Here is a 21,857-nt window from a genome sequence, read left to right as displayed (position 1 = left end):
ATATAAATTGACTGCAGATATAAACTTGACATGGATTTTGACATATTTTCATTAGGACATTGTAATTAAACAGTCAGAAAAAGAGTTGCACCTTTTCTCTGGAGTCTGCAATAATATCATTAAGTTGACATCGTATAAAGAAGCAATTTACAATTTGTACTAATTACTATGGCCATCAGAGGAAAGGATTTGTTACAATGATTCAATGTCTGGATAAAATTAATATTAATTGAACTTGCAAGGGACTCAAATACAAGATCAGGTGAAAGGTACCATAAAGTTCAAATATATTTTCACCTTTAGCAGTGTTGGGGAGTGTTTGTTTCAAGTTTGTCATTACAATACATATGTTTGTTTTCAATGTTAAACATATTGCATTACATTTTACAGAATTATTGTTGTTATAAAAATCTTTGTTTTTGAAAATAAAATGAAGACCACAGACTCCCAGAGTAACTAGATTGAACTCTGACGTTTAATCTTCCAGATCTGCTGACCTTTCACTTAATCAGTATATATACTTTATTGAAATAAAATACAGCCAAGGGAGGTAACTGTAGACAAGAAAAACCTCCTTTATCTTTCTACCAGCGTATATAAATACTCAAAGTTAAAAAAATAACTCAAAAGTAGAAGTGTTCTTTGCAGTAATAAATTGTGCAGTGGTACTTGTAGAATAGAGACCAGAATTAAAAGAATGGAAACATGAAATTTCATAATTATTTTATTTGAATGTGAACAAAGATTTGATAGAAATGAATTGATAGAAAACACTGTAAGTAAGATTTTTGTGATGATTATTTTGTGTGGTATAAAGGCCTGGTCAGTAAGATATACTGTCTGTTTATATATATATATATATATGAAACTCAATAAGGACTCACTGATGGTTTGCCTGTTGTTGGGTGGTAATTGTTGTGGCCACAAGTTATTGATTGAGTTGCCATCCAGCCGTAGGACTGTCAATATGGAGGATATATAATCTGTCCTGCCCACACATCACAAGAAGAGCAGTTTCTTTGGTCATCTCTTACTACTGTAGTAACATGTATGTAGGTATTGCCATGTCTTCTGTCAATTCTGATTTTCATCACATGATAACTTATTGGAATGACAAGTTGTCTCTTTTCTAGGACGTCATCATGTGTATTTTTCTAAATGGTATGACTGATTTGTCTAAGAAATATCATCACTTATTTATGAAAATCTTGGTAGCTTAATTTATTAATACTTTCATGTAGATACCCAACTTTATACAAAACATTCTGATAATTCAGTTGCAATATAAATGTAGGTTTGGTTCATACACCATCTAAATGCAATACATTTAGGTAATTTGATTTAAGTTAGGTATTTTAAAAGTAATTCCCACTGGACAAGAACTAGGAATTAATGATGTCATCCAGCTGCCTGATGAATAGCAATGTAAGTCAATTATCCATGGTAATTACATTCCCATATTATAGAGTCTATGCTCAGGAATATTTGTTAAGCCTTTATTATTTTTGGGGTTTTATGTCCTCACAACAGCTATAAGGTCAAGTAAAGACAATGTCCAAATGATGAGATCACGTTAAATAATACCATCTCTAGATCTCTAAATTGTCATTAACTGGACACAGTAGTACTAATGTCACTCCATCCACCTGATCATATTATATGAATCATTTGGAGGTGCCTAGGGAAACACCAATTAAAAGGAAGAATATAACAGGAGATATAAGAAAAGATAGAGGTCCCAATTATGGGGATGGCAGATTGATGTTGGGTTTTCCATAGTCCTCTAGCTAATAAATAGGAAAAAACCACCTGATTCTGCAAGGGTCGCCATCCACTTATAGGTTGTCTCGTGTGCTCATTCAGTCGGATATAGCAGGTCTATTCTTTCTCTGAGTATATATATATGCTCATTCAGTGGGATATAGCAGGTCTATTCTTTCTCTGAGTATATATATATGCTCATTCAGTAGGATATAGCAGGTCTATTCTTTCTCTGAGTATATATATGCACAGGTAATTATGTGTCTCAGGAGTACTGCAATTGGTCTTGATCTCTGAGGAGTACGTATACCTGGTTCTATGGGCTGGTGTCTAATATGTGTTTGTGCATGATTGATTTATGTGTTGGTTTATGATTGGTTCATTTGATGTTTTTTTTTACTGGTTCATGTACATGTGCTGGTTTATGTATATTATGATTGGTTAATTATGTGGTAATCTGTGATTGGTTTAGATGTTGGTCTATGATTGGTTCATATGTTGGTTATGATTGGTTTGATTATGTGTTTGTCTGTGATTGGTTTAGATGCATGTTGGTCTATGATTGGTTCATGTGTTGGTTTATAATTGGTTTAATTATGCATAATATAAGTCTGTGATTGGTTCATGCATTGGTCTATGATTGGTTTAATTATGTGTAAGTCTGTGATTGGTTCATGTGTTGGTTTATGATTGGTTCATGTGTTGGTCTATGATTGATTGTAATGTGTTGGTTTATGATTGGTTAATGTGTTTGTTTATGATTGGTTCATGTGTTGGTTTATGATTGGTTCATGTGTTGGTTAATGATTGGTTCATGTGTTGGTTTATGACTGATTATAATGTGTTGGTTTATGATTGGTTAATGTGTTGGTTTATGATTGGTTCATGTGTTGGTTTATGACTGGTTATAATGTGTTGGTTTATGATTGGTTCATTTGTTGGTTTATGATTGGTTCATGTGTTGGTCTATGATTGGTTGTAACGTGTTGGTTTATGATTGGTTTATGATTGGTTCATGTGTTGGTTTATGATTGGTTCATGTGTTGGTTTATGATTGGTTAATGTGTTGGTTTATGATGGTTTATAATGTGTTGGTTTATGATTGGTTCATTTGTTGTGTTATGATTGGTTCATGTGTTGTGTTGATTTATGATTGGTTCATGTGTTGGTTTATGATTGGTTCATGTGTTGGTTAATGATTGGTTCATGTGTTGGTTTATGACTGATTATAATGTGTTGGTTTATGATTGGTTAATGTGTTGGTTTATGATTGGTTCATGTGTTGGTTTATGACTGGTTATAATGTGTTGGTTTATGATTGGTTCATTTGTTGGTTTATGATTGGTTCATGTGTTGTGTTGATTTCTGACTGGTTTAATTTTGTGTTGAACTTAGTCTTTGTACATGCACAATCTGTTTAAAACTGTCTGCTGAATGTTTTGTCCTGTTCACATATTTTTATTATGATTTTAAATGTGCTTTAAATGTTTTCTGTTTAAATTCATTTAATGTCTTTTTGGTGGTTTTTTAGCTTTAATTTCTGAATGCTTTATATGCGCTTTTAAATTATTGCTCATTATCAGAGGACTTGTTAGGTAGGGGATGCCCATGCCAATCACCTGTCCTCTGATTATTTGTGCTGAGGTGCCCTGATACGCACTGCCTTGTTTATATTTTTGTATTATATAAGAAATCAGGATCTTAACAGGCTCATTTGTATTTTACAAATATTTAAATTTTTGATCATTATCTAAAATTGTAACTGAACATATTTTACTCAGTCACATTTAAATATCTTAATCAAACATTATCTCATAGTGTTATGTTTTAATGAATATCTGATTATAGTTCAATATGGTCTAGCTATCATCATACATGTACATTTTTTGTATGTGCTGTTTTGTGAGCTTGAGCTTGTTCTTCTTTCTGCATGGTTGTATACTTTTATTTCAATATTGTTGTGCTTTTGTTTTCTTAATGCATGTTTTGTTACATTATGCCCACTGTAATATTTTATATATTATAATATTGTATATGTTCTATCATAAGAATAGCTCTTCAGAGCTTATGTTTCAAGTTTAATATTTTACCGTTACACAAGACAACAAATAACATTTCTTGTATCTTGTATCTTGTGATGGGTTTAGGTGTTGGTCTATGATGTATATATATACTACAGTACTATACCCAATTACCCCTATTAGACCAGTGTACATGTACTACATGTGCATTAATGTATCTATATATATCTTGTCAATGTGTATAAATGATGATGATTGAGAAACACGTGCTTCTGTCTACAAGTGATAGTTTGTGTGTAATGTCTGTTTGATGTAGATGTAACAAAAAAAATGAGAAATGAAAAAATCTATTTAAATATCTTGACCATCTGTCCAGTAACATCAGATTTGTGCCTAACAAATCAAAACCTGTCATATTTCAGTGAGTTTGCCAAGTTATTAATACATTTAAATGTGACAGAAATATAAGACATGTTGACAAACTGTGAAACCTTTTGACAGTAAAATATACAGTTTGTACATGTTGTACGTTGTATACCAAAAACAAGATGGGAATCCCTGATCAAATCAGCTATGGTTTAGCCAGGGCCTTGACTATCATGGTTTGTGTTACTAGCTGGTACACAAGTACATGTACTTGTATAACATTAAAATATATACTATATATATATAGGTTGTACACACATTTAGACTGGTTATGATCTAACTTTATAGTGCTGAGTAATCTTAAGTATAGACATCTGAGGTCACAACTTGATTACATTTAGACACATGTAAATGATAATCTTTGGTACATATTCATTTTGAGTGCAGCTTACTGAACCATAAACATGTAGTTATAACTGGAATTAATAGGAGATTTGATAAGTGTCAGAGAATTATTATAAGGTACTTTCAATCCTAAAATTGATAAAAGAAAAAGTTTAGATAGATTCAATATTTCTTTCCTTGGTCTCTCACCATGATTATAAACTATAATATTCATATGCACATGATTTGTATATATATATATAGACCGAGTCACGCTCATTGCTTTGAACATCTGTCTGAAATTGGTACATCATCATCAGTGTTTGATGATCATGATAATTCAATATTAGTGTCTGATATCCATTAACCAAATCCTTTGTAAAGTTTAACTCACATTAGCTTTGTATTTGTTCTAGATGTATCTGCTGTATCTGTAATGATATGTTGATACATCTATTAGGTGTCTGATTGTAAAATATACAGAGAAGCAGTTGTACATGTAGTCCAAGAGTTACATATCTTATATACTATAGAGTACTACACAGGATTAAATTATTGTACTGATATTTTAGGTACAGTCATCTACCGAGTTTATTGTGCTCTACTGTCAATTAGCACACTGACTCTTTCCTGAATTGATTTAATGTACCTTGGAAAACATGCACTTTTTAGAAAGAAATACACTTCAAACAAATTGGAAATTAAATACTGTGAAAGGTGCTATATATGATGAGAATAAAGCTACACTGTGTTTTGAAATATCCAATACATGTAAAAATACAGTTGTTCAGGAGAAAAAAAATGTACTCTCTTTCTCTGATTTTTAAGTGTAATGATTATTTAAAATCAGCAGTGCATGCGAAGGTGATGATGAGTTAGACGCTGTCTTAAGGTGTTTTGAGAGTTTGAGCTAACCTGATAAAGAAGTTTTATTTGATTGTTTCAGATCTGCCTTTGTTGGTTGTGAGAGGCAGAGATGTCTGCCCAAGACAACCCTGTGCCTGTCATAAAGGAAGGATTCCTCTGGAAACGAGGTAAGATAAATCAGCATTGTAGCAGTTAAGATTTAGCAGTGTAACAGTGGGATAACTCTGAAAATGAAATAAGGTCTACCAGTGTAACAGTGGGATAATTATATCTATGGCAATGAGGTAAGGTTTAGCAGCGTTACAGTGAGATAACTACATAACTATGGCAATGAGGTAAGGTGTAACAGTGGGATAATTATATCTATGGCAATGAGGTAAGGTTTAGAAGTGTAACAGTGAGATAATATAACTACATAACTATGGGAATGAGGTAAGGTTTAGAAGTGTAACAGTGAGATAATATAACTACATAACTATGGCAGTGATGTAAGGTTTAGCAGCGTTACAGTGAGATAACTACATAACTATGGCAATGAGGTAAGGTTTAGCAGTGTAACAGTGAGATAATATAACTACATAACTATGGCAATGAGGTAAGGTTTAGCAGACTGTAACAGTGGGATAATTATATCTATGGCAATGAGGTAAGGTTTAGCAGTGTAACAGTGAGATAACTACATAATTATGGCAATGAGGTAAGGTGTAACAGTGGGATAACTATGGCAATGAGGTAAGGTGTAACATTGGGATAACTATGGCAATGAGGTAAGGTGTAACAGTGGGAGAACTATGGCAATGAGGTAAGGTTTAGCAGTGTAACAGTGGGATAACTATGGCAATGAGGTAAGGTTTAGCAGTGTAACAGTGAGATAACTACATAATTATGGCAATGAGGTAAGGTGCAACAGTGGGATAACTATGGCAATGAGGTAAGGTTTAGCAGTGTAACAGTAGGTTAACTATAACTATGGCAATGCGGTAAGGTTTAGCAGTGTAACAATGGGATAACTATGGCAATGGGGTAAGGTTTAGCTGTGTAACAGTGGGATAACTATGGCAATGAGGTAAGGTTTAGTAGTGTAACAGTGGGATAACTATGGCCATGAGGTACATGTAAGGTATAACAGTGGGATAAATATTACAATGAGGTAAGGTTTAGCAGTGTAGCAGTGGGATAACTATGGCAATGAGGTAAGGTTTAGCAGTGCAACAGTGGGATAATTATAACTATGGCAATAAGGTAAGGTATAAGCAGTGAAACAGTGGGATAACTATGGCAATGAGGTAAGGTATAACAGTGTAACAGTGGGAGAACTATGGCAATGAGGTAAGGTATAACAGTGTAACAGTGGGATAACTATGACAATGAGGTAAGGTTTAGCAGTGTAACAGTGGGATAATTATAACTATGGCAATGATGTAAGGTTTAGCAGTGAAACAGTGGGATAACTATAGCAATGAGGTAAGGTTTAGCAGTATAACAGTGATGTGGCCGTGGGGTCCTTTTGGAGATGTGGTAAGGTTTAACAGTGCAACAGTGGGATAACTATGGAAATGAGGTATAAGGTTTAGCTAACAGTGGGATCAATATGGAAACGAGAAGGTAAGTAGTTCAAAAGCGGGTAACTCTGGAGGTAAGGGTTTAGCAGTATGGCCATGGGATATTAAACTATGGAAATGAGGTAAGGTTTAATAGCACGGCTATGACACATAGGATTATGTTAAGCATTGTAAAGGAGCAATTCCTATGGAAACAAGGTACATGTATATGTAGGATGGAAGTATATATTAAAGGAGGGAATCCAGGTACATTGTATGCATTAAATATAATGTTCCAAATTTCTTTCCTCAATATGAGATTAAAGGTATGTAAAGAACATCATGAATCAAGAGAAGTAAGTTATGTGAATTTGGAAATGTACTGAATTACAAATCAACTCAAATATATATAATGATATATAGGACATTACATGATTGTTACTCACAGTAATGATTCCAAACTTAAATGTTCTCTTTTACAAAAATCAAAACTCAGCAGCTGATTTAAAATTTACATCAATGACATATACAGATAATGGCTAGAGCAGTGGGGTAGTGTTGTTCATTTATTGATTGTTCAGAAATCCTCAGAAACGTAATGACGTCGTTAGACAAGCTCATTCTGTGTCATTAGAGGACTTGTAGCTATGTAGTTTAACCCCTGCAGAGAAACTGCAGTGTTGTTGTACATGCAGGTGAACATAATCTGTAAATGTGCTCGGGTCAGAAACCTGCTTTTGTGTATTTGTATTAACAGTGTTGTTTGGGTCTACAAGTATACATGTACTTGTATAAATTAATATACTTACATAGCTGTGATTCACTATATGACACTGAAATAAACAATATTGATCACATGACTTGGTCTATGTGCATGGACAGTAGTACGGCAGAGCATTGGTCAGAGACCTGTGTTTGTGTACATAGAAAGTGTGCAGTGATTGCAGCTTGAACCTGAAACCTATGTTTGTATACAGAGTGTATATGAGGAGTTTAGGTCAAAGACCTGTATTTGTGTACAATGTGTGCATAATAATGTCTGCTCTGGTCAGAGACCTTTATATGTGTAGAGAGTGTACATAATAATGTCTGCTCTGGTCAGAGACCTTTATATGTGTAGAGAGTGTACATAATAATGTCTGCTCTGGTCAGAGACCTTTATATGTGTAGAGAGTGTACATAATAATGTCTGCTCTGGTCAGAGACCTTTATATGTGTAGAGAGTGTACATAATAATGTCTGCTCTGGTCAGAGACCTTTATATGTGTAGAGAGTGTACATAATAATGTCTGCTCTGGTCAGAGACCTTTATATGTGTAGAGAGTGTACATAATAATGTCTGCTCTGGTCAGAGACCTTTATATGTGTAGAGAGTGTACATAATAATGTCTGCTCTGGTCAGAGACCTTTATATGTGTAGAGAGTGTACATAATAATGTCTGCTCTGGTCAGAGACCTTTATATGTGTAGAGAGTGTACATAATAATGTCTGCTCTGGTCAGAGACCTTTATATGTGTAGAGAGTGTACATAATAATGTCTGCTCTGGTCAGAGACCTTTATATGTGTAGAGAGTGTACATAATAATGTCTGCTCTGGTCAGAGACCTTTATATGTGTAGAGAGTGTACATAATAATGTCTGCTCTGGTCAGAGACCTTTATATGTGTAGAGAGTGTACATAATAATGTCTGCTCTGGTCAGAGACCTTTATATGTGTAGAGAGTGTACATAATAATGTCTGCTCTGGTCAGAGACCTTTATATGTGTAGAGAGTGTACATAATAATGTCTGCTCTGGTCAGAGACCTTTATATGTGTAGAGAGTGTACATAATAATGTCTGCTCTGGTCAGAGACCTTTATATGTGTAGAGAGTGTACATAATAATGTCTGCTCTGGTCAGAGACCTTTATATGTGTAGAGAGTGTACATAATAATGTCTGCTCTGGTCAGAGACCTTTATATGTGTAGAGAGTGTACATAATAATGTTTGCTCTGGTCAGAGACCTTTTTATGTGTACAGTGTGCTTAAAATGTCTGCTCTGGTCAGAGACCTTTATATATGTGTAGAGAGTGTACATAATAATGTTTGCTCTGGTCAGAGACCTTTTTATGTGTACAGTGTGCTTAAAATGTCTGCTCTGGTCAGAGACCTTTATATATGTGTAGAGAGTGTACATAATAATGTCTGCTCTGGTCAGAGACCTTTATATGTGTAGAGAGTGTACATAATAATGTCAGTTTTGGTCAAAGACCTGTATTTGTGTACAATATTTACATAATGTCAACTATGATCAGAGGCATGTGTACCATGTTTACATAATGTAAGCTTAAGTCAAATTTTTATTTATGAGTGTTTTTCTTCCCCTTACAGTTATACTATAATGTATCATACATATGTCAAACCTTGAACATTGATAAATATATACATCTACAGTAGAGAGTCAATTATTGAGGATAACTTAGCAATTGTTTTGATAGCCACTTCAATTGTATATGTTTATCAGGAAGGGCTTTAAACTTGGAAGATAATTTATATCTTTGTATCATAGTGTAGTAGTTAATAATGTGGATAATGTTCTACAAATCTGAAGATGTGTATACAATGTATGTACATATATATTATGTAGATAATTTGAAAATTCTGTCACATGATCATTCAAGTGTTTTATTTATTTTATGGATATTCATGATCACTATGCAAAGTAAATGATTTTCTATCGCCATAAACAAGCAGAACAAATTAATCCTGAGTGCCTTCATGTAACTACAAGGCCTTGGAAATTTACCCTGCTAGATCGAGTTACGATGTTAATTATATAAGTCACAGCCATTGAACAAGCCCGGATTAATTTGAAACGCTGAGAGGCATATTGTGTTATAACTTTGATGGAAGGAAGCCCTTGGAATATAAGATTACCAAGTTTTAAATATCAAATCAGTCCACAAAAAATACAGATTCACTATGAACATTTCTGTTCGGTCTTGTTTTAAAGATGTTTTTTTTATACCTATACATTATGAATGTCTTTTTAGCAATACTGTAAACATAACATGCTATTTATATGTCAGAAAAGTTCATTACTTAATGAAGAAATGTAATGTCATTATTACAAATGTCCTTGTAGAAGTTCCAAATTATTAACTGAATTTTACAAAATTTTGCTGTATTGTTAGGACCCCAATATATACCTCTGCCAAAAACATGTGAATTAAGGCATTTATTTCATTGGCATTATAACAAAAGCAATAATAAACCATTTCTGATCAGAAATTTGAACCTTGCAGGAATTTCAAGTAATAATGATAAAAATAAAAAATTACAACCATTAAAATATTTTGATACATGTAGTAAAAATGCAACAGGGCCAAATCAGGATTTGAAACCTAGATCTCTAATATATATGTTCTAACATAATTCAGTCACAGTGAACCAACTCATGTTTATATTAGCTGCCTGATCAGCTAAAGCTCCTTGACCTATAGTCCCTCCATAGCTACAGTGCTATGTTTAAAACAAAAATAACTACAATTTAATTGTATAGTGTTTTGCATTTTCCCCTCCCCCTGTCTCCCCATAGTTGTGATTTGATAAAAGTACAACACAGGAAAGTAAGTTAAATGGCCAGAGCATGTCAAAGGAAGTGTGCTGACAGAAAGCCCTGGTGCCAGGAAGGGAGTGTCTCCCCTGTCCGTATAGACATCTTAAGATGTTGTGTTTGTAGCTAGCCAGCTCACACCTACTAGTAACCATGTCCTCTATTTCCTACTTCACCTTTGTTGTGCTATTTAACAACGTTACAATCCACAACAGATGTATCCTCAACACTTTCATGTGGCTTTAAGGATTCTTATCATTTCCTCTCTAAGGATGGTCAAAATATAATGATACCACACTGCTTATATAATAACAGCCAACGTATAAACAGGTTGCAAAGTTTGTTACAGAACCGTAATGTTACTGTTTATGTTTTATCATTACTTCCTTTATGTGAGAGAATGTATGAATAAATGGTATTTAGTCTGCAGTCAACATTGTGTTGTGAATTAAGTTCATGATCAAATGGTTCTTTATTAATTTTATGGTGGGGCTTATAGTGTTACTCATGTCTACCCCATCCTTTTCCATCATGATCATCAGGTCTCGTATGTATTCAATGTTATCACTCCAGAGACTCCATTTCTTCACAGATTTTGTTCAAAGTTTTTTTAGTAAGGTTCAAATGTGACTAAGGGGTGAATGGGTAAAGTTGCGTCTGTATTTTAGGGTTCCAAGGTCTAGACAAAGGTCATTTTAAGTCTTGATAGGAATTTGTCGAGTAAGTCAGTGACATTAACTGAGTAAGGACAAGGTCAACATTACTTTTAAACAGTGACACCAATTTGTATGGGAGCAAGCCAGGGTCATTTATATCTTACAAGTATTTTGTAGTTGATGTTATTTTCTGATAATCGATAAATGTCATATAGAGTAGTATTGTAGACCCTGTACGTGATATGTCTGTAACATGTACATATAATGGACATACATACGCTGTGTACACATGTTTATAAGATACTCTAGGCCTTTACCTAATTTATTTACATATTAAAAATGAAGCTTCACGCCTGCAATAAGGGATTCAGAAAAGAATGTACAGGTATCATATATATTTCTCCTGTATTAAACCCATGCCAGGGGACCAACACATTAACTCTGACTCAAGGTAGGGGTGGGCCTATTGCATGACAATGAAATAACATTTAAGTTAGCCTATGGGCGTATATATGATCAGGAATGATCTTATTGTAAGATAAGTCTGATAAATACTTGCTATAACCCACTACATGTTGAGCTGTTGACAGAGTTGTTGATTTTCTTTTGTGCCCTATTTGGTGACAAGAAAGCGATCAAAATCAATCTGCTGCCTGTGCACCTACTGCAACATATTGGGATCTCTAAATATTTCATCTTTTCTCCCTTACTAGGAATACCTTTACAATGTAGGTTTCCTAACACCTTACTATAAGGTTATGGGGTCTCCCCTTGACAGAGAAAATTTACCCATAGTCTTAAAGATTCATTGATACTTACACCCTCTGCTTGTTCAGTTTAAATTGTTGACATAAAGGAATGGTTAGCCTGCAGCAAAGGTCCATATATATGTATGTGTGACCTGAGGTGGAATGTCATTCTGTTGTACTTACATATATATATGTATGTCCAATTTGACATTTCAGTGAGATGGCACGTTCAGGTGGCCCTTGAATATATAGTATGGCCCATGCCCAATAACCTGGACACCATCTTCATGTATGGCTTTAACTATAATAGTTGTTGCAAGGAAACAAAACCCTGAACAGACATGTCTTTGTTAAGTTTTAAGGGTATAATGAAAACATATACATATATACACCAAAGTTTTGAATAAAAACATTCAGGTTATAGGAAACATTTAAGTTCTGCTGTTAAAACGAAGAATTGTATTGTCTGGGCAGGAAACATACATACATGTACCGGGTTTATACTAAAGGGATTACTTTGTTATACTGTAACCCATCTTTTGCTGCATATACCACACACAGGTGGTTGTTTCCAGTTGATATCTTTTGAAGGAAGTATCAGATTATGATTGAACTTGGCTGATATATTTACTACTCAATCATATTGCTGAAGTTTGATATTTGGCCAAATTTGTGTATATTCTAATGATCAAGTTTGGTACATGTATATTTAAAATTTGAAGGAATTTTCACTCTTTTACAATATTTAATTAGCATACTTTCTACTGATCATGGAGTTCCTTTTTTCATATTCAGTCCATGTCAAATTTATAAAACAGATGTGATCTGTTTGGCAAATATCTTTGGAAAAAATTATCTGATTTCAATGATACTTTCCAAATTTACTTTCTATCAAAGTTATATATAGTGCTGCCTCAATTTTTATACTTTTCTAAATTCACATATATTTAATGAGCTGCTTGAGGCTTTTGCAAACTTACAGTAACCAGATTGAATTTTTATTATGGAAATTATATGTGATTCAAAATAAACTTTCCTGGTACATTGTACATTGCAAACACCTAAAACCTGTCATTTAGATATTTGATACCTGGCAAAATGTAGTCACATTGAAAAAGGCTTAGTCAGTTAGAGGATTGGCTAATTATAATGGTTTCAAAATGATGTATCCGTGTTTTGACGGAATTGTGGTTTCAAAATGATGTATTTTGAAGGGATTGTCAGATTTTTATGAAGCCTGCTTGGTATAGTTTCTACCTAAGTCCCTTACTGAAATTTGATTCCTGGTCAGATTGGAAAGTACTTAACAACTGCTTCGATGTGATCAATAATGCAACAGGAAATACCTTGTACATAATTATATATATATACTGGTTCAAATTTTCATAAAAAAAAATGCAGTCGTCATCAGCTATCATTATAAAGGTATCTCTTTTATATAATGTAGGAGTAATAATTTTATGTACATTGTAAATAATCCAGGACCTGATCAAGCCATGTCTTGATCACATTACATGTATTAGTAAATACTGAAATATGAGGAGGATTTAATTATTGAAAGCCTGTTACACAGCATAAACATGTTTACCTGTACAGGTGGAAAAATCACCTGTATCTGCAAAAACAGGTAAACTTACACACCTATTTATAGACAGACACATCAAGAATGTTCAGTAGTTTTCAAGGAATTCGAATAAATGCATATATCAACTGGTCACACTGTTTAACCAATCAATTTAATCATGTCCTTGGATATACCCTTGGAAAATTTGAGAGAAAAAATGTAAATCGACTCATTTTCTAAGTAAATGCATAAATTCACACAAAACATTTTGGAGAGAGATTCTTATGCCCAATCCTATATACTTTTTTTTTTTCTACAAAAAAAATACTTCAGTACTTACTTAATAATCAAACTTCTCATTTTTTAAATGTTTTGAATTAAGCACATATTTTAAGTCCCTATGAGATGAACCTTGTTTAAATACAATTTTATTTGAAGGTCATTATACTATTCGATGTCTGTTATCTGTATGTTTTTATTGTTTTGTTTACCATAAATTTCTGGTTTCTGTCCATAGGAGAACACATTAAGAACTGGCGGAAGCGATACTTTATCCTGCGTGAGGATGGATCCTTCCTTGGCTTCAGGACAAAGCCAGAACATGGACTCAATGACCCACTCAATGACTTCACAGTCAAAGGTACAGCTACAAGAAATTCTTGGTAGAGAAGGTGTTTCTAAGTTGAGATTACTTGTATCCGATCCTTTTTGTTGTATGACAATCATTAGGTTCCAGTAAGATTGTTAAAAAATTAAAGAACCATACAAATCTTTTCTTTTTTTTTGGAACATTAAAGAATCACATATTTGGCACATACAAAAATGTACACGTAGTGGCAAAATTGGGATTCTTTGTTCCAGAAAAAGATGGTATCAATCTAAAGATGACAACATCAACTATTTACAGACAAACAGTCACATTTTGCTAGTAACTACTGATTTCATCACAGGACTCTTAACACTAGACCACCACCACATAACCCTTAACACTAGACCACCACCACATAACTCTTAACACTAGACCACCATCACAACTCTTAACACTAGACCACAACCACATAACTCTTAACACTAGACCACAACCACATTACTCTTAACACTAGACCACCACCACATAACTCTTAACACTAGACCACCACCACATAACTCTTTACACTTGACCACCGCCACATAACTCTTAACACTTGACCACCACCATCATAACTCTCAACACTAGACCACCACAATGCACATAACTCTTAACACTAGACCACCACCACATAACTCTTAACACTAGACCATCACCTCATAACTCTAAACACTAGACTACCATCACAACTCTTAACACTAGGCCACCACCACATGACTCTTAACACTAGACCACCACCACATAACTCTTAACACTAGACCACCATCACAACTCTCAACACTAGACCACCACCACCACATAACTCTTAACACTTGACCACCACCACATAACTCTTAACACTAGACCACCACCATATAACTCTAAACACTAGACCACCATCACAACTCTTAACACTAGACCACCATCACAACTCTTAACACTAGACCACCACCACATAACTCTTAACACTAGACCACCACCACCACATATAACTCTCAACACTAGACCACCACCAGCACATATAACTCTCAACACTAGACCACCACCACATAACACTTATTAACACTAGCTATAGACCACCTTCAAATAACTTTCAACACTAGACAACCATCACATGAAAAATATAACTCTTAACACAAAATTCAACCACCATCTGATCACATACATTTTAACACAAGACCACCACCACATAACCCTTAATACTAAACCACCATCACATGACTCTTTAACACAAAACCACATGGAATGTCTGTCACAAATGATCATCATATTGGCACTTACAAGATACAGAATGTTCATTGCAAATATTGACAGGAAATAAACACCAGTTCGATGCTCACCAACCAATTGAACGGAGTTATACTAATTTTCTAAATGTTCTATACCAATCAAAAGTACACATTTATTCTGAAAATAAAATAATGTTTCCTCCATGAACACACTGTTAAATCAAATATCTACACTTACTATTTGGTTACAGACTGTCAGCTTATGCCCCAGGAGAAGCCCCGTCCTAACACATTTATAATCCGCGGCCTGCAATGGACAACGGTAGTGGAGCGCATGTTCTGTGTGGAGAGTGCTGACGAGCGTCAAGAGTGGATGGAAGCAATCCGCTCCATTGCTGCAAACATGAAAGGCACAGATGACGGAGGAGCATCTGTCTTTGATAAATCAAAAAAGAAAGTGGTAGGGTTATTAATCTCATTCGTAATAAAGTGCGTTTAACAATCTTAATTGAACTTTCACAAGCAATCCAGCGTAAGCAATTGAAGCTTTCCTGATAGACCATCCATTCTGCCAATATAATTTGTTCAGAGATATTTATGAGATGATATTCTTCAAACATGTTTAGCTGCGTCTTATAATGTTTTCACTTTGTAAGAATGTAACATCTGGAACATTCTGATCTATTACTTTTTCGATAACGCTGCACCTGTGTTGTAATCACCTTCTTTTAAATGATGATAGAATGGAGTATAAAGTTGAAGTCTACAGGTGTTGGTGTCGTTGAGAACTATATGACAACTCTAAATACCTTGTGCTCTACTTCAGACCTTGGATGACTTTGACTTCCTCAAAGTGTTGGGTAAGGGAACGTTTGGCAAGGTAATTCTGTGTAAGGAGAAGGCCAACAGCCAGCTGTATGCTATCAAAATCCTCAAGAAACAAGTTATTATTCAGAAGGTAGGTATCACAATCTTCTTATATAAATTTCAACATTGAAATCAATCTGTTAGCAAATTGTAAAATGTTTGTTTTATAACAACCCTGTTATAAGTTTTATAACAACCCTGTTATAAGTTTTGTAACAACCCTGTTATAAGTTTTATAACAACCCTGTTATAAGTTTTGTAACAACCCTGTTTTAAGTTTTATAACAACCCTGTTATAAATTTTATAACAACCCTGTTATAAGTTTTATAACACCTGTACAATAATTTCTATAATGAAGACACATTTAATAAGACAAAGTCATTGTTACTGGATGTACTCTTCCATTGTATCAACTATGACATCACAACTACATTGTATGACAACATTATGGCCTCACAGATGACCAATTGCATTGTGATGTCACATTAGAAAGTAGCACTGAGTCAAAATGTTGATATAATGGATTTCAAGACAGTCTGAGCGTCAAGGATGTTTTTTGTGAATATTTGCAACAGATTTTGGATATGTGATCAACAGAATTACCTTTATAATTAGTGTCCATATGAGATGCTCCCTATAGCTACATACTGCTTAACTTGTTTCCTATAACACATATGAAACTGGAAAATCATGTTATATCCTCTATTTAGTCCAATAATCATTATACAACCAAGGATGCAGCCACAAACTTAAACATCACAAAAAAACTATTTTGAGCATTGTATTTAAAATCAACACATAAGAAAAGGTGTTATTTTATCACTATATTTAACGTGGAGGATGAGTATGAGATTTTTATCCTACTGTGTAATACTCCTTGTTTTATTTTGCATTTTATTTTGTTCTCAGGATGAAGTGGCACATACTTTGACCGAGAACAGGGTCCTACAAACCACCAAGCATCCATTTTTAACGGTAAGTTGGGGTTGGTTATTCATACTCTCTTCACTCTCATGTCTTTAGAAGTATTAACTCATAAAATGTATCATTGTCATCAGATTTTTTTTTAGTTTGTTTACCATAAGAGTATACGTATCACTATACTGTTTTAGAAAGGTGGGTTTGGGGATCCACTGTGTTTTCATCAGATTAAATTTTTCAACTTATATCAGTAAGTTTCATTTTGATAATGATATTTAATTTTGTTACCATTGTCTTTTGCAGCAACTCAAGTATTCATTCCAGACACCTGACCGACTGTGTTTTGTGATGGAGTATGTGAATGGAGGAGAGTTGTTTTTCCATCTGTCCAGGGAACGAGTTTTCACAGAAGACAGAACACGGTTTTATGGAGCAGAAATAATCTCTGCATTAGGATATCTTCATGAAAATAATATAGTCTACAGAGATCTGAAGGTTTGTGTGAGATTCTGTTACTATAGCGAGACTGATATACTGATACACAATGACACATAAAATCAGAACTAAAGGTCGCTGTCAATATTAATTCTATAAGTTCACTGAGAGGCAATTTTTAACTCACCAGACTGAAAGAGTCAAATGGCCTTATGTTATGGCACCAAAGTCATCACCATCTATCGTCAACTTATCCTTTAAAATATTCCTACGGTAGTCCAGATCTTTCGTCAACTTATCCTTTGTAATATTCCTATGGTAGTCTAGAATGTCTCAGATGATTTCGACTAAGATTGGCCAGGACTATCTCTAAACCAAAGCCATTGCAGTTTTGTTTACCACAAGACACAAATTATAATGGACCAATATGATGACATCATAAATGATGTCAAACGTGATTTCCCTTTGGAAATTTGCAGATCTTATCTATAATTTTACATGTCTAAGTATAGAGCATATGAGAAAAGAATCTCAGACATGTTGCCTCTAAGTATGACTTTTACGAAACCTGCTGGAGATTTATAGAGGTCCTATGTACTAGAAATAAGTTTGAGATTCTTTTAGGTACTACTTACACCAAACATATAGTCATCTGAGGATATTCTTATTTAAAATTGTTCAAAGTTCTATTTCTAAAGCCGAAATCATTAAATATTCTGATGTCAGAATTCCATAATGTTGAATTATATCCTGTGCAGGGAACAGGAAAAAATATCTCATTCACCCCTGAAGACACATTTGAACTCTTCCAGTTAAAAGGTTGGAATAGTTCATTATGAAATTTCAGGGGTGATCGAGTTAAGACAGATTTCTTACTGATTCTTTTGTCTTATTACTATCTTCCAGTTAGAAAATTTATTACTAGACAAAGATGGACATATCAAAATTGCTGACTTTGGTCTATGTAAAGAAGAGATGTTTTTTGGTGCCAGCACAAAGACGTTTTGTGGAACTCCAGAGTACCTGGCACCAGAGGTAAGTAGTTTACACTGTCTATAGAAATAGTTGGTGGAGTACCTAGAACTACTAGTTAAAAGTTAATGACACGACTGATGCCTACATCCTCATAGGTCGGATCATAATCATGTGGAGGTCGGTGATTTGTGATATGAAATGGAGTGACTATATTAGAAACAGCTGGTCAATATTTCTTATATGACATCACTTAAATCGCCCATCTTAATGCGCTATTCCAAATGCAGGATTTGTGATGATTTTATTATGATCCATCTTATTTATTTCAAAAACAACAGAATTTCATATATATTATAGCAGTTGAGGACTTCTGTTACGGTGAATATGTGATTGTATGGACCTGAAAATTCATATTGACCTTGACTGTATCAGTTAATATGTCCTTTTTCGGTTAATACAACCACATGTTCACCTCAACAAAAGTCCATAATTGGTCAATATTTCACACACCAGGGTTTGTCCAGGGTACTACATCATCAGAGGTAAATATTAGATAAACCAACTTTTTCCTTCATCGTTGGTTGACTCATAATCATGAGTGAGGTGGTCATTTGGTGAATGTATAGTTTATGGATTGAAAAGAAATATTGTCTTCATCTTCATGTCTGTCAATATCGCATTTTCAGGTAAATATAGCCACATATTTTCCTCTAGAAAAGTCTATAATTGATAAATGTTTTTGTACATTAGAGTACCAAGTACCGAGATACCAGGTAAATATTTCCTACACGATATAGATCTACAAGCATGTATACAGATCTCAGTATAACTTATAAAACACAGAGATAAATATTTCCAAGCATGTACTCCAGTAAAATATATATGATTTGTCTTATCCCATCATCCATTTGTGGCTCATAGGTGCTTGAGGACAACGACTATGGCCGAGCAGTAGACTGGTGGGGAACAGGTGTGGTTATGTACGAGATGATGTGTGGACGTTTACCATTTTACAATCGTGATCATGACATTTTGTTTGAACTGATTCTTGTGGAGGATGTGCGATTCCCAAAGACATTAACACAAGCTGCCACATCTCTACTCGGAGGATTATTAATAAAAAATCCAAAGAAGAGGTAGGTGTGGGAGGAATTTAGAAATGCTGGATTTTTGCCTGTGTTTACTTATAGACTAAACGTGGAACAGGTGTCCATTGATAGTTCAGGCAGAACTACTATCCAGCTAAATCTGATAGTCATTACAAACTGCCATTCTATACAAAAATGTTGATTGCTTGTGGCAGCATCTTGAATCGTATGATTTTTTATGTAAAATTAATAAAAGCGTCTCTGATATGTATGTGGAGAACTCAACCGAGAATATTTCAACTGCGGTATGAATAACACTGAAACCATCACTAGATATGGTACAGGAAGTTATATGGTTATATTGTTGTGGTTGGTTCAATGGCAAATTTGTCAGCTATTCCAGCTGAGCTCTATCATAAACTAACTGGGATAATGAATGATGCATATTATTTCTCAGTATTTCTTATGATTAAGGGCCAATTAAGTCATTTGTACTCGTATAAAAAATGTAAATAATTTTCAAAGAAATATCGTCATTTTTTGTAGATTTTTATAATTTGTTTATTTGTTAAGCTGAAATAATTTCTAATGGACATGGGTAGTGTTTGAAGAGTCATTTCTCACCTGTATATGTCTAAGAGTGTGGATGGATTGTCTATATAAACTCTCCTTTTCAGACTTGGTGGTGGAGAAGCTGATGTAAAGGAAATCACAGACCATCCATTTTTTGCGCCAGTTAAATGGGATAAACTGATCGAAAAAGGGGTAAGCACTGTGTACTATTATAATCATCTCCAGTATCTACCTCATGTTACAGTATCTCCCATCCCTTCCTTATTCCCTCGCTTGTACTACCAATGGGGAATATGAAATATGTTTCTTAGTTCGTCAGTCAGGGTGTCACTTTGTCTGAGGCATATTTCATACTCTACACAATGGCCAAATTTTATAGATGGGGTTAACTCTTGGGACGGCAGAATGTCGGATATTTAAATCCGGTTTTCTGACCAACTACATACAGAGCTGTAGCTCTTTACTCAAAGTGCGTCAGTTTGTTGATAGACATATTTTGAATAATATGCCGCATACAGTTGCCAAACTTTGTACTTCTTTGTCACAAACTGCAAATAGGTTTTGTGCCTCGATACATACAGAGTTATTGCTCTTTGTTCATATTTGATGCAAGTGTTTTTATAGTATCTGCCATCCTTATCTCATATCACAGTATCTCATGTTAGTGTATCTCATATCACAGTATCTCATGTTAGTGTATCTCATGTTACAGTATCTGCCATCCTTATCTCATATCACGGTATCTCATGTTAGTGTATCTCATATCACGGTATCTCATGTTAGTGTATCTCATATCACAGTATCTCATGTTAGTGTATCTCATGTTACAGTATCTGCCATCCTTATCTCATATCACAGTGTCTCATGTTAGTGTATCTCATGTTACAGTATCTGCCATACCTATCACATGTTACAGTATCTGCCATACCTATCACATGTTGCAGTATCTGCCATACCTATCACATGTTACAGTATCTGCCATACCTATCACATGTTACAGTAGAAAATGGGCTGTTTTGAACAAGGATTTGAAATGAAATAATGGTTAACTTAAAATTTTCCAGTATTTTGTGCTATTATTATTTTTGACAGAGATAAAATACATGGGCTACATTCGCGTATCCCGGTTGAAACGGTACGTGTGGCGCAGAAAATTTCCACTATAAGCTAACACACTTGGGCCAATCTATAAGCAGAGCTAAAAATGCAGTTTCGGAGAATAAAAAACAATGTCTCAAGGATATTATGCCCTTCTCTCATGCGTCCACTGAATTACATAACGTATCTTAAAAACTACATGTGGCTTGACATTGTTTTAGAAAGAAATAACGCAAACTGGCAATAGTCAGCATTTTAGTTTCGGCCAGGTACGTCTGGACACGTGCCAAATTTTCCTGAGGTCGGCCTCAGTTCAGATCTGTACCTGTCATTTTCTTTACAGGTTCAACTGTTTCAACCGGATACGCGAATGTTCCCTTATTTTATCCCCTAATGTAAAAGTGAAAGTAATCTTGCACTCTGAAGAAAAGCAATGCATTTTGAAAAACTAACTTCATACTTACCATTGCAATAGTTCATGTGTATTTTCTAATCTGAGACTAATTCCTATTTAATTTTAAATGGATATAAAGGTTCAGTTTGTTTTGGAACATAT

The 21,857-nt window shown here is 34.4% G+C and overlaps 1 protein-coding gene and 1 long non-coding RNA gene across 4 annotated transcripts in view; both read left to right on the top strand.

The window, feature by feature from the left end:
• LOC110459812 (RAC-beta serine/threonine-protein kinase B-like) overlaps nt 1-21,857 on the top strand; it is a 51,178-nt gene that overhangs the window by 3,763 nt on the left and 25,558 nt on the right. For all 3 annotated transcript variants that reach the window (XR_002463933.1, XM_021512260.1, XM_021512259.1), the window contains exons 2-10: nt 5,479-5,566; nt 14,025-14,147; nt 15,595-15,803; nt 16,170-16,301; nt 17,121-17,186; nt 17,436-17,627; nt 18,474-18,602; nt 19,464-19,678; nt 20,308-20,395. Coding sequence is in view for 2 of the 3 variants with exons in the window: in XM_021512260.1 (XP_021367935.1) it covers nt 5,509-5,566; nt 14,025-14,147; nt 15,595-15,803; nt 16,170-16,301; nt 17,121-17,186; nt 17,436-17,627; nt 18,474-18,602; nt 19,464-19,678; nt 20,308-20,395 (1,212 nt within the window). In the remaining variant the exon portion in view is untranslated. The remainder of the gene's footprint in view (nt 1-5,478; nt 5,567-14,024; nt 14,148-15,594; nt 15,804-16,169; nt 16,302-17,120; nt 17,187-17,435; nt 17,628-18,473; nt 18,603-19,463; nt 19,679-20,307; nt 20,396-21,857) is intronic.
• Nucleotides 5,573-6,266, top strand: LOC110459814. Its single transcript, XR_002463934.1, has 3 exons — nt 5,573-5,739; nt 5,893-6,096; nt 6,202-6,266. It is a non-coding gene; the product is annotated as an uncharacterized LOC110459814 (long non-coding RNA).

Source organism: Mizuhopecten yessoensis, unplaced genomic scaffold, assembly GCF_002113885.1.
Source record: "Mizuhopecten yessoensis strain PY_sf001 unplaced genomic scaffold, ASM211388v2 scaffold10227, whole genome shotgun sequence".
NCBI lineage: Eukaryota > Metazoa > Mollusca > Bivalvia > Pectinida > Pectinidae > Mizuhopecten > Mizuhopecten yessoensis.
Note: the sequence above shows the minus strand (reverse complement) of the source record. Positions and strands in the feature narration are given on the sequence as shown.